Raw genomic sequence first — 13945 nt, forward strand, 5'->3', positions numbered from 1 at the left:
GTAATCCTTTTTTATATAATCGGTCAATTAAATTTTATCGCCACGTCGATTATCCTGCCATTCCAGAAGAGCATTTTCGCTTCAGGGTACAAAGATTTAACGGCAAAGAATACATATGTGCAACATGCCATTCAAACTTACAAAAGGAAAAATTCCTTCCCAGGCTGTATCTAATAATCTCCAAATGTTTGATCTCCCAGAATCAATGAGCACATTACGACGATTAGAAAAAATTATTATAGCTAAAAGAATTTTATTTAAACGAATTGCAATAATGCCTAAAGGCCAGTGTCGTAAAATAAAAGGTGCAATATGTAATGTTCCAATAAAACCCGATGAAATAAGCAATGTCTTACCAAGAGGAATGGATAAAAATGGTGTAGTGAAAGTTGCGTTAAAGAAAAAACTGAATTTCAAATCTAACGTTTATTTAGAATCGGTAAGGCCTGATTTTATTCGGGAAGTTCTTTGTTATCTGAAAATGGTTAACCCTCTTTATTCAAATATTGAAATTGACCTCACAAACATACCACCTTCCTGGATTAATTTAACATCTGAACATGAAACTGGGGAAAGTGAAAATAAAATGAACGTTGATTTTGCAATAAAATCGACATCAAATAATAATATCGGTGATGTAAAAACCAAGAATGAAGAGAATGAAAATCTGTTAAACGAACATCGCTTGCCTTGCCAAGAAACATCTTTTGTTCCAACTATTCCACATGAACAAATTCACGACGGAAATATTGTTATTGCTCCAGGCGAGAATAAATTTCCCATACCAATAATTTCTGATGAGCATTGTGAAGAACTTTCCCAACCTTATCTATTTCAAACACGTAAATACGGATATCACACGAAAGGAGAAGTACCACTTTCCCCAACCAAGTATTTCAACCAAAGATTACTGAATTATAGACAGAAGTTTGCCTCTGATGCTGACTATATATTCTTTGCTCATGCAGTGACTCAACATCTTAATTTAAATAGTCGCATAAACATCGCTATGCAAAAAATTAAAGCGGATGGTCTTACAGCAGGAATGATGTCTGCGAATTTTAAAGAAAGAGTTAAATCGTTTATAGCCAGTGACGACGCTTTCACGTTTATGAACACGTTGAAAGGAACTCCTGCATATTGGAAACGATTTCTCTTTAAAGTTTTAGCTATGGTAAAACAGCTAGGACTTCCAACATTTTTTATGACTTTGTCCTGTGCAGACTTAAGATGGAATGAACTGGTTAAAATCATTACTAAATTAAAAGGTAATGGCATATCTGAAGAAGAAATCGAAAACAGTACAGACAGTAATCCAGTTTTTCTAGTAAGACATTTCCAATACAGAGTTGAGACGTTTTTTAAAACCATAGTTGTCAACGGGCCATTAGGTAAAGTAAACTACTACGCGATTAGAGTTGAATTTCAGGTTAGAAGTAGCCCACACATCCACTCTTTATTATGGGTTGCCAATTTTACGTAGCGATAACAAAAAAGAATATATTGCCTTTGTGGATAACATAGTTAAATGTCAGATTCCTAATAAAGACAGCAACCCAGATCTCTACAAACTAGTTACTAGTTAAACTAGACATATCAAACACATTCTCATTCTAAATCTTGTCGTAAATATAAAAACAAGAATTGTCGATACTCTTTCGGCACGTTTTTTACAGTCCGTACAATTGTTGCTGAGCCTTTACCTGATAACCTCTCAAAGAAAGAAAGAGAAACACAGTTAAAAGAAAGAAAGGCTATACTAGAAAAAGTAAAAACTTACATAGATTCAAATTTGAAGCCAAAATTCAACAATATTCTTCATCCAGATGAACCGAATTATAACCAACCAGCTACAATTGAACAAATCCTTCAAAGTTTAGCCATAACAAAAAAATAATATGAAAACGCACTAAGTATCTCACCTGATACTGGATTTCAAATTCACTTGCGAAGGCTTCCAGATTCTTGTTTTATCAATAATTATTTTACTAAGGGTTTGAAGGCATGGGAAGCTAACATAGACATTCAACCTGTTCTTGATTTTTATAAAGCAGTTTCTTACATGTGTGCTTATTTGTCGAAAGTTTGAAACGAATCTTCAGAGGCAATGAAAAAAGCTGCATCGCAGGCACTAGAAACTGGTGATTTATTATTTGAACAGATGAAGTCAATTGCAAATGCGTATCGAAATCATCGTGTCAGTTCAAGAAGCAGTAGCTACCATAATTCCAGGAATAGGGTTACGAAAGACATTTCCAGCTGTAGTTTTTGCAAATAGTAACATTCCTGAGAAGCGATACAGGGTTTGTCGTAACGAAGAAGAAATTTTAAGTTTGCCACCAGACAGTACGGATATTTTTAAACGAAACATGTTGGATAGATACATGGATAGACCAAATTTAGAATTTAAAAAAGGCAGATACACCATGTTGGAACAAATGTGTTATGCTGAGTTTTTGTCAAGCTATTCTGTGAAAATAAAACCGAAACCAGAAGATGAAAATGACAGTCAACCAGAAGTACTCAAAAGAAATGTTGAACTTGCAAAAAGAAAAATGTGTTCTAAGATACCATGTACCTAGTCGAGAGAAAAATCCAGAAGGATATGCACATCATTTGCTCTTTATGTTTTATCCTTTTCGCCGAAAGCAGAATTGTTAAGCAAAAACACGGGTACTTACACAGAGCAAATTATTGGAAAACGGTGTATTAGAAATTATAAATACAAATAAAAGAATATGCGAACCATTTAATGAACTTGTTGAAGAAGCAATGATAAATTTTCACGCAAATGTAAATAATCTTGATTCTTTCGCCGAACAGGAAAACGACGATGTTACTGATGAGATTGTAATATAAACATCCATGACACTGACAAAATTCGAAGTGAAACCGAAAATATCCCAGTTTTTGGAAACACTTATTCATCTATTACTGAGCCTGGAATTTCCGAAGACGAACTCCATGAAAAGATGCAAACATTAAATAAAACTCAAAGGTAAATTTTTGAAGTGGTAAATGATTGGGTTAGAACTTACGTAAAAGGTTTAGCATGTAAGGCACACCATAAAATTAAGCCAATTCACATTTTTCTAACAGGAAGTGCAAGGTTGTGGAAACTCCCATTTTATAACAACAATTTCTGACATGCTAGATAAAGCACTTTTCTATCGTGCAGGAAACTTAGAAAAGGACAAAATTCTCATTTTAGCACCAACCGGTGTTGCTGCTATTAATATAGAGGGAAATACAATACATTCAGCCTTAGGTATACCAGTTGATAGAAGTTTCAGTAAAAACATTTCTAAGTTAAGTGATAAAAAGAAATGTATGCTGCGAAACAAGCTTTCAGAACTAAGCTTTATTGTAATAGATGAAATTTCAATGGCTTCAAGCAAGCTACTTTTACATATTCATCAACGGCTAACCGAAATATTTGGATGCGCAGATGACATTCCATTTGCAGGAATATCTGTTATAGCATGTGGCGATTTCTACGAACTTCCACCAATTCAAGCAATCCCAGTTTACGCAGAATACAAAGATGCATTAATAAAGCTTTCACATTGCTGGAAGCATTTTAAGATTGCTGAACTAACAGAAGTTATGAGACAGCGTGGTGACCAACGTTTGATTGAATTATTAAACAATATCAGAGTGGGAAAATTAGAAAGGCGACACAAAGATTTACTAAAATCTAAATTTATTTCACCAAATGACCCCAAAAATAAAATTCATATATTTGCTGAAAATCAACCCGCCTCTGAGCATAACAACAAAATGCTTAATAGCATAACATCGGACGAAATAAATATCGAAGCTATTGACAAAATTTCAGAAAATATACCCATGCAATTAGCCCAAAATCTTAGTTCTCGCACTCAAATGGAAACAGGTGGACTTGCGCGAAACCTTCTGTTACAACTTCATGCAAAAGTCATGTTGACGTCAAATTTTGATGTATCTGATAAACTCATTAACGGACAGATAGGTACTGTTCATCGGTTGAAAACCGATAGCTCAGGCAATGTAACAAGAATATATTTGAAAATGGAAGACATGTATACTGGACTTAAAGCTGTGAGAACAGATCCATATGCTATTCAAGAAAATGTTGTTCCAATTAACAGAGTAGAGAAAAAAATCAAATTTAACAAACATAATCCATCTTCACCTTCTATGAAACGACTGCAATTCCCACTAATGCTGTCATGGGCCTGCAATGCTCACAAGGTTCAAGGTACAACGTTTGATAAAATTGTTGTCTGTTTTGATTTATTAAAACAACGATCCTTTCAGTCAGGACAAATCTATGTTGCATTAAGTCGAGTCACAAGTTTAGACGGTTTATACCTAACGGGTACATTTGCTAAGTCAACCATTAAGTCAGACACACGAGCAACAGAGCAATACAATTACATGCGAGAACATTCAAAATTGGCACAGAAAGAAACTGGTGTAATTAGCGAAAATTCTATTATGGTCACTTTGCTTAATACAAGATCCTACAACAAGCATAAAAACGATATTAAATCCGACCGCGTTCTCATGGGAAGTGATTTATTATGCCTAACGAAAACTCAGATACCATTGAACTCACATTGCGACTCAAAACTAGATTACTTTACTTTAATTCCAAACAACAATGTGGATAGGTTTTCTAGTTTATTAGTTGGTCATAATGAAACTATAAATTTGCTTGATATTATAAAAATTCCTGGTGCAATATTTTTTAGAATGACAAAAAGAACGTTTTACAAAAACGCTATTAATGTTTTGCTTCTATATCCAAAAAATTCCCTCAATAGAGATGAATCAGTATACCTTATTCAGTATTTTTTGGGAAATGAAACTGTTGATATTATACTCGGAGATTTTAATGTTTGCTTAAGGCGGAAATCTTCAAGCCACAGGGCTTCTTGTTTAATTATAATTAGACGAATGTAAATTACAATTCTCAAAAAAAATTATGACTTCAATCACAGTCACAAAACCCAAGTATCTGAGAAAGAATAAACATACCAATCACGTAGTTTAAAAGGTTTTATCGACTAAATTCTTATTTGTCTCAACTTGATGTATTGTAGCTATATTGTTGCTGAAAGTTCTAGCTAGCGGTGTAAAAACCATAAGCTGTCCCCAGGTACACCTGAATTCACATAGTCACTTAAGCCTAGACCTAAGACTGAATAAAAATTATGTCTGCACAGGTTTTACGAATGCAAGCAAAGTTTCACAATAAGAAAACAACACCGAATATTCATTATGATCATATATATTCGACCACATATAAAAACACTTATAGAAACATTTTTTGAAAGATTTTAAACGAGCACATTCACCCTCAGATATAAATTATACTTTCCACAAAATAAAATGTACACCCAAATCTGAAAGTTATACTGGGAATATTGTTAAACGACGTTATAACCATGATTGTATCACGTCACATGTTAGTCTTGTTACTTAACTTGACTCTATAAATATTGTGTCTTCATTCTTCCTTTTGAGGACTTCCTTTTTCACTTGTATTCAACAAATAAGTCCCGCATTTGCATGCTATGAAACGTCCGTCAAAGCTTCGTCTTTCGGAATCTTTTCGTTTGATACAGCGGCAAGGTTACTTCTTTTCCGAGCATGCGCGGCAACTCCAAACCACGTGCGCGATATTTGGCCTTTTGTCGTCGCCACGAACGTTTGCTGAGAAAATGTGTGACGAGCATGAATAAAATACCAACGGCACAGATGGCTGATAGCAGAAATCCACCAATCTGAGTTGGAAATAGTTGTTAAGAAATAACTTAAACACTGACTTTAACACAGACAGTTTTTCTTTTAACCTCAAATAAGTTTTCAACAAAATACTTTTAAATTTTCACAGAATCAATCATGAAGGGTTATAGGAATGTGCAAATTCAGTAAAATTCTGCCAAAAATGAAGCATGGAATCATCACATCCGTACCGTGCCCAAAAATTGGAAGTTGATATTCTAAATCCTTTCGAGTTGTATATTAGAACATCTAACGTAGTTTCTGCAGTATTTCTAAGACAAATGCGTGATTAGGACAACCTGGGTAGGTATAATCTTAACAAAACATTATTTTCAAATTCCAAGTATTATAACACGATCCTAATAAGTTAGACAGACTATGGAAGTTTTTCTACCCGTCGTAACTTGCTTATGTAAGATTTTTCGCAAGTATTTTGTATTTAAAGTTTAAGTTTTATCTCTACGCATTAATTTGTATCCATCAAAAAGAATTAGATATTTACCATAAGGAAATTCTTTCGAGCCATCAATGGATGGGAAACAGTGGAATCTGTAGTCGTCGTAACATATGCGCGGTATTTATGATTATCTAGAACAGTTTTGTTAAACAGATAACCAGCATTTCTTGACAGTTTCTCCATCGTGACCTCACCAAATCTGCACGAGAAATTAAAATACCAGAAAAACACGATAATGTAACAACATATTTGTTTTGTTTTCTATCATGAGGTGGGTGGGTGGGTGGGTGGTTGTTGATTCAGCAGCTAATTGCTCAGCACCAAATAAGTGTTGAATTTTTTGTCTTTTAATAACTTTTTTCGGGAATTGTAAGGAAATTTTTAATTTTTCTTTTTTTTTAACAATATCTAGCTTTGGCTAAAACTTGACGTTCTTATAAAACAACGGGTAGTTAGAATGCAAGTAATTCCGCTGAATCTGAATATTCGAGGCACAATCTTGAAAAGTGTGTAACTGCGTATTTCTACGCGGTTTACTACGTCACAAAAAACACTAGTTCGATATTTTTTGATGAGTGGGAGTCACTTTCTGCTGAACAAAGAAAGGCTTTACCCATTTGACAAAAGTTCAAATATTATTTTTAAGATTAAAAGTATCCAAACGTGGATGATTTCAGGGATATTTACCTGACTAGCAAATAAGTTGAGAGAAATAAACTAGAGTCCGAAATACTACCTAAAATGTCTTACCACGATTTATTGCTTTTCCCTCCATCCAAATAAAGCATTTTTTTAACTACGCTTATCCAACGATTGTGGGGAAGGAAATAAATCATTTATTTTGGTCTCTTCCACAGACGTTCGTACTTGTGGTTTAAAATGTGATTGGAACATAAAAAATATCTGAGACGTTTTATTACAAAAAGCGCCATGAGTTCTGGGTAAGTATATATTTTTTTGGAATTTATCAGATTCATCAAAAATAAACATAAATACTTATACTTGTAAAAAATCCAGCGATTCAGGCTACGGGGGAGTGGGGGAAGATAATAAAAGACAGAACAAGAAACAATACAAGATGGCAGATGGTTACCAAAACATTGAGATTAGATATGCACGGATAAATCCATAATTTAAACAAAACATTTAGGCGGGAAGAAATCGATTTCTTTTGATCTAAACTGGCTGTGGAGAAATTTATTAAACAATGTGTATTATTTTATCGTGAAGCTAGCTGTGCGTCTTTAAAAGCAAAACAAAAATCAAAGTTCTAGATCTTTTAGAAGATATCGGAGGACAGAAACAATAAAAAATATATATAAAATAAAATATATAGAGCAATATTGTAAAACATTGTTAGGGGAAAGCTGATATTTGCTTTTATACAACATTTCACCGTGTGTAACAACTTTAGTTTAATTTCAACAGAATGTTTTCAACTCATTTTCCACAGCTTCCTGCAAATTGGAGTTAATATATTGGACGAAAAAAGCTTTAAATTCCTCAGAAATTTTTTTCAGAAAGAATAAAAAAGAGAAAAATATTTATATTACGATTTTGCGGGACAGAAGAAGATATAATTTACTTTGTCTGAAGTCCACACTCACGTAACAAAATAAAATAAAATGGATGCTTTGAACCATCTATATTTACTAATTTCAAAGTGTTTATAGATGGATCTCAAGTAGAAGCTCAAGAATCAGAGAACCAGCCTATTGGAAACAAAAATAATTATTCGAATTATATAACGCACGCGTTAATACAAATTCAAAAACGCGCACAAACTGAAATCATGGACGTTACTTTTGCGTTCGGAATTAGTCAATTACTTGAATTTCGATTATAATCATCAGCGTAAAGGGGGATTTTCACGAAGCGAATTGAACGGCGAATTCGACGGCAAATTGTATCTGAGCATGCGCAGTTTTGTTTGTTATGATTTTGCATCAAAATATACGCTTCGCTGAAAAGTAGAAACAGTTCTTACTTTTTCGCGGCTAAAGGTTTCGCTGCTAGTTTTAGACCAATCAGAACGCGGTTAACCAATGTAAACAATGAATTTCGCGTCTTATTTATTTTGTCGTGAAAATTAAAAAGCGAATTCGCCGTTCAATTCGTTTCGTGAAAATCCCCCTTAAGCGTCGAATGTCTACGAGACGAATAGTGTCGCGGTGATATAGTTTATCGCAGCAGGACATGCGCAAGAGTAGAAATTGCAAAAATTTTTGACAGAAAATGTCGAATCTGGTTTATTATTAGACAATCAGAATGCACAAAAATGTAAACAAACTGCTCGTTAATGAGCGTTTTCCAAAAAAATAAATAATTTTATGTTTCGTCAGTTAACACCAGGAGCTATAAATTTCTAAAATTGTTCTGGATATTATGTAACGTTTAAAAAAATTAAATTTCTTTAATCAAAGTATGGTATTCACCTTTTGATGCTCTCTGAAGACAGATGTTTCGAGCTTTCGCAGACAAATTGAGTTCGCTGCACAATTTGGGCCGAAGAACAATTTTTTTCCTTATTTATAAAAAGAACTTGGCAAAATGTTATTTACAGAAAGACTTGATGAATCCTTTGTACAAAGGCAAACGCAGTAAAAACAATTTATAATGGCAGCCGTACCAATATATTCTCATTATCAGTGGAATATTAAAATGATTTTTGATATTAATTTTCTAAATTTTATAATACACTAAACCACTTTTATAATAAACTAAAGAGCAATGCAATTTACAATATTTGTACTAAAATATGTTAAAGGTCAAAAGCTTGCAGAAAAAAGGTTTTAGCCATTTTAGTTGTTTTTATCTTTAGAACGTATACCCAAGGAAATTAATTCTCACGAAGACTTTTTTACGCGGGTTTTTCTTTCTGGACTTTCGCGGGGAAGAAGGAAATTTATTTTCGTGGATTTAGCGTTGAACTTATTTTCGCTGATAAGGCAAATTTAGAATTTCGCAAGAATTTATTTTCGCGGCTCACAATTTTCAGGTAAATATAAAGTAACAATAAAAGAAAAAATGAATGATATTGTATATAAATTGTAGGTACATTAGTTTATACATCATTCAAATCATCTTCCAACATACTAAATAAATAAACTTATAATGGATAGATAGATTATAAAGAATATATATCGTTGTCTTTTGTATTAAAATTTACCCGGATTTAGTGTAAATTTAAGTTTTCTTTAAAAATATCAGGAAATAAAAAAAAATTCGTGGAATTTTATCTTTGCGGATCAGGCCGATTTCGAATTTTCACAGAAACTTATTTTCGCAAAAATCCGCGAAAGGTATCCTGATTTGCAGTTACATACAAATTATAAAAAAATCAAACCTGTTAAATCCTTAAACGGCTAATAGCTAACAAAGTGTAATTCCAAGTGTGTTATCACAACATTCATTTCTGATTTTCATGACGTATCAAAGAAAATAATCCTGCTTTTTTCCTGGCATCGTGAAAATATTTTGTGTCTATTCATGACTACATTAAGAACTAAAATTTTCGGCGGAAAAACTTTCGGACAAGATTTATAAAGTCTTTTAAACGAATTTTAAACAATATCAAAAGTAATGATTACGGAAAATGACACAAAAAGAAGATCTAAAAAAAGGTCTTTAAGATCCAACTTTATAGATAGAGCTTCAGCCAAATGTGAAAATGACGAAAACAATAAGTTCAAAAACTGCAGTTTTTATTGATTTTCTGATTACCCTATATATAATTTACAAACACTGATTACCCTTTATACAATTTCTATGCACTGGTCCTTTTTTAAAAAAATTAGAAAACCAAAATTTTCGGACAAAAAAACTTTCGGCAGACAAAAATTTGGGACAGAAAAAATTTTTAGACAAAAAAAAATCGAAAGTTTTTCCGTCCGAAAATTCCGTTTCTAATGTATCCTAGCATTTCTAAAAAAGTGGACAGCCTGTAACAGATCTTATCAAGTTTGAGTTTCAATCAGCGTCAATAAATTATCAGCGACGTTAACTGATCAACGTCATCAACTGTTTAGCAACAACCGGATCCATAGTACTTATTGCGTCCGCAAAATGTTCGTCGCCGTACGATTGTTTCGTTTCGTTTAATTTGTCACGTACGTAGTGCAGCAAGACGATAGTGTGGATAGGATCTTGTGACAGCAGCTATGAAGAAATGTACCTTTATTAGTGGGGCTTTAATTTAGTGATCGTGACAGACAAAAATACCTTGAGTACCAAGAAAAATTAAAAGAAAAATAGTTACATTCTGATAATGATTTAAGTTGATAACCTGTACTAAAATAATTTTACACTATAACACCAAAAGTAAAACTTGATAGGACGAAACAACCGGGCGTGACGGACGGACAGGGATAAAAAAAGAACTTTACCACTTTTAAATTCAGAATTTAATTCTATATAAATATATGGTTTAGTGGTGAAACATTAGAAGCATTATATAGTTGATGCATTTTATTGAGAATATATATATTGTAGCTGCCTTTTTCACTAATTTTTTGTAGGATTTCAGGGAAATTTTCTTGTAGGGCGACGTCTTATTAGTTAAGCGTGTGTGACTGACGGACCGTGATGGACGGACAAAAATGTCACCTTGAAGTTGGTGTTATTGATATCTCAGGGATTCTAGCTCATTTTATACCTACTTGTATCCGTTATTCATATTCATATAGTTGTGACAAAAATTAAGGAAACAATAATATCGTCCGTCCGTAATAACCCTTAGTACAAAAGAAAAGACTTTTCGAAACGTTTGAAAAACAATAAATAAGTCGTTTTTAATTTGCTGAATATGAAGATAGAGATGGTGATGATTGAAATGGTGCTAGCTTGAGTGGATAAGATTACAGAATTTATAATTTATCTCACCCATCTTTCTTTTGCATCTTCCATGCTATCTTCTTCTTCATTCTCTTCGCCGATCCGCGTGTTAGCTTCATCCACAATTAATGAACTGAATGTTGAGCACACAAAAATATAAACAACATATGAGATAGTAAAACCCAATCATGATGGTCAAGGTTTTTACGGCTTTCAAAATTTATAATCTATTATTATTTGAAGTATTAGAAATTAGGATAGTCTCTTCACTTCCTCTATCAACGCGGTTCATACAAAGAGGTCCCAGTGCACGTAAATCTCCCATTTGAGCTACGACAGCCCTGCAAACACAGCAATTGATCAAATAGACACCAACAAAGATAGCAATATTACTCCCGTGTTTAACACTAAGCATAAAGGATAGATTCACACTTTTATAGTCTCTTACATGACCCTGCCGGATTCTGCGCCCAAGACATCCCGCACTGGAGGCGAATGCACATTATAACGCTATCAATGGGATATAAGCATAATACAAAGCCTTTACGAAAAGAACTCGGACTATTCGAAAAAAAGGAAAAATAGGTAACATTTCTTATAAATGACATACTGGGGTAGAACAAAACGCGGATGATAGGTTAGTAAACAAAGAGTAATTACTCACTCAACTGCACAATGATCGGAAACACTGTCTGCACCAGACCTCTGCAAATCGTACATGACGTTGACGCACAAGTCCAAAATTAAACCAATTCGTTCATGAACGAACCTGCACATAAAGTTAATCACATACATGCAGGATGCCGTTATGCATGTCAGAAGATTTATTCGTACACCTTCTGATCAGATGTCAAAAAAGAAAAAAAAGCGAAGGAGGATAGTATTTTACATAACTTTGCTAATTTGTGAGAGAAATTTTCCCGGACAAACTTTCGCGAGTTAGAGAATTGAAACATTTCGTGCAGATTCGGTTCAAACTTTTAGCAAATGATTATTTCTCATTTTTTGTTAAATTTAGCGATATGGGTGCTCACTTGTCGTGAATACATTACTTGTTTGTCGGTAAAATTACGCTTTATATTTTGGAGAAATTGTACGTTCCTATTTTATGTTATTAATTTCGATTTCTTAAATTCTGATTCCTTACCATGAAGAAGACATCACAAATCTAGTACGCCCCGCAGTTTTAGGAGGGTGCTATTTTTCGGATAAGAAGTTGAGAGAATTTAGATATCCTAGTGAATTTTCTCAAACGAGCAAAAACAAACAAAAAAGAAAACCCAACTTGATACTTACTTCACTTTAAGCGGGAGCAAGCTCGACAGAGACAAAGCCGACATTTTCTTTTCCTGCAGCATCATGCAATCGACTTTGTCGAGCCACAAGTCAAATAACCTTCCCATAACATCATCATAAGAGCAACAGTTCATTTTACAATACACTTCACAAAGCTGGAAAAAGGCTTGAGGCGTTCGAAACGCAATGTGCGCCAAAAGTGTGACGTAATTCACCATCAGCGGTGGATAGTTTTCGTCCTTTAAAGTATACTTTAAAACCTTTAAAACTGTGTTTTGATACATGACCAAAAATTCGTTGGGTAACAATTGGAAGGATAAAATGAGGATTTTCACAATTTTCGATGCATGGTCTTCTTTCACGTAATCAAGTAGCTCGGAAAATACTGTAGACAATCCATGACCGTATTCCTAAAAAAAGTTAGTGGACGTAAATAGTAGCAAATAAAGTCAACATATATCTAGCAATTCCAGTACAGAAGTAGCAGGGTTTAAAATACAACGTAAGACATTGGACAACGGTAGGAAGGAATGGCAATTTTTTGAGATTTGGGAGCTACATGTACACGTTGTTATTTTTGATCGGTCCGGATTTTTCCACTGAAGTTTTGACATGTTTGCCAAATTTTTTTGACCTCTACTGACTTTCGTCAAACGAACAAACACAAAAAGAACACAAACCTTGAACAACATCCCAACGTCAAGCAAAAGATACGATTTAGTGATCGCCAAGCAACTATCAAGGGTTTCAGATGCACGTTCAAACAAGACTTGCAAGTTCTTATACAACTGCAGCATGTCGACGGTTAGTTCTTTGCTGTATCGTAACATCGTTAGCCACAATTCTAAGCCGTCTTCCAACAAATATACATGCGCTGGCTATAAAAATATCATCGTCATATAGTACTACTAAACTATCACTGTTGTTGCGTTAGACATATTGACAAAATAATTGTCACTAAGAGGAAGCCTGTCACCATGTCATAGTTCCAATTTTCCTGCATACAATTTTTTTTCCCCAACCAGAAATGCTTATCGGCATATTAAGATTATAGATAAGATTATAGATTGTTTTGACAGGTGGATTTCCGTAGACTTTTCCACAGGCTTACTGGTTTTATATCAAGGACTTAAAGGGTGGAAAGTTTCGAGATTTTTTTAATCTTTCCCCGCGAAATTACAGATAATTCTTCAACTCGCGTATGTTTTTGTCGAAGCACCTCTGTCTTATATCTCTCACAACCGCGTGTTTGGATTACTGTATTAACATTCAATGAAATGGATAAAAAGAGCGATAAGTAGGAAGATGTTACTGAAAGAAATGATTGACTTGTTTTTGCAATCCATCAATAAAAATCTAAAAACCTGAAAATGCATTTTTCTTTAATTGCAATGTCGAATCTGGTTTATTATTAGACAATCAGAATGCACAAAAATGTAAACAAACTGCTCGTTAATGAGCGTTTTCCAAAAAAATAAATAATTTTATGTTTCGTCAGTTAACACCAGGAGCTATAAATTTCTAAAATTGTTCTGGATATTATGTAACGTTTAAAAAAATTAAATTTCTTTAATCAAAGTATGGTAT

The 13945-nt window shown here is 33.7% G+C and overlaps 2 protein-coding genes across 2 annotated transcripts; both read right to left on the bottom strand.

The window, feature by feature from the left end:
• Window positions 1-5060: 5060 nt before the first annotated feature.
• On the bottom strand, window positions 5061-7089 carry LOC130636052 (uncharacterized). Its single transcript, XM_057445679.1, has 3 exons — window positions 6980-7089; window positions 6275-6428; window positions 5061-5771 (listed from the first exon to the last, which is right to left on the bottom strand). The coding sequence occupies exons 2-3, from the start codon at window positions 6410-6412 to the stop codon at window positions 5574-5576; spliced, it is 336 nt and encodes a 111-aa protein (XP_057301662.1). The 5' UTR covers window positions 6413-6428; window positions 6980-7089; the 3' UTR covers window positions 5061-5573.
• Window positions 7090-8846: 1757 nt separating this feature from the next.
• LOC130644522 (uncharacterized) lies at window positions 8847-13607 on the bottom strand. Its single transcript, XM_057450168.1, has 5 exons — window positions 13039-13607; window positions 12359-12768; window positions 11727-11831; window positions 11111-11195; window positions 8847-10387 (listed from the first exon to the last, which is right to left on the bottom strand). Exons 1-5 carry the CDS (start codon window positions 13186-13188, stop codon window positions 10229-10231), a joined length of 909 nt encoding a protein of 302 aa, XP_057306151.1. The 5' UTR covers window positions 13189-13607; the 3' UTR covers window positions 8847-10228.
• Window positions 13608-13945: the final 338 nt, after the last annotated feature.

The sequence above is a fragment of the Hydractinia symbiolongicarpus genome, chromosome 1 (genome assembly GCF_029227915.1).
Source record: "Hydractinia symbiolongicarpus strain clone_291-10 chromosome 1, HSymV2.1, whole genome shotgun sequence".
Taxonomy (NCBI): domain Eukaryota; kingdom Metazoa; phylum Cnidaria; class Hydrozoa; order Anthoathecata; family Hydractiniidae; genus Hydractinia; species Hydractinia symbiolongicarpus.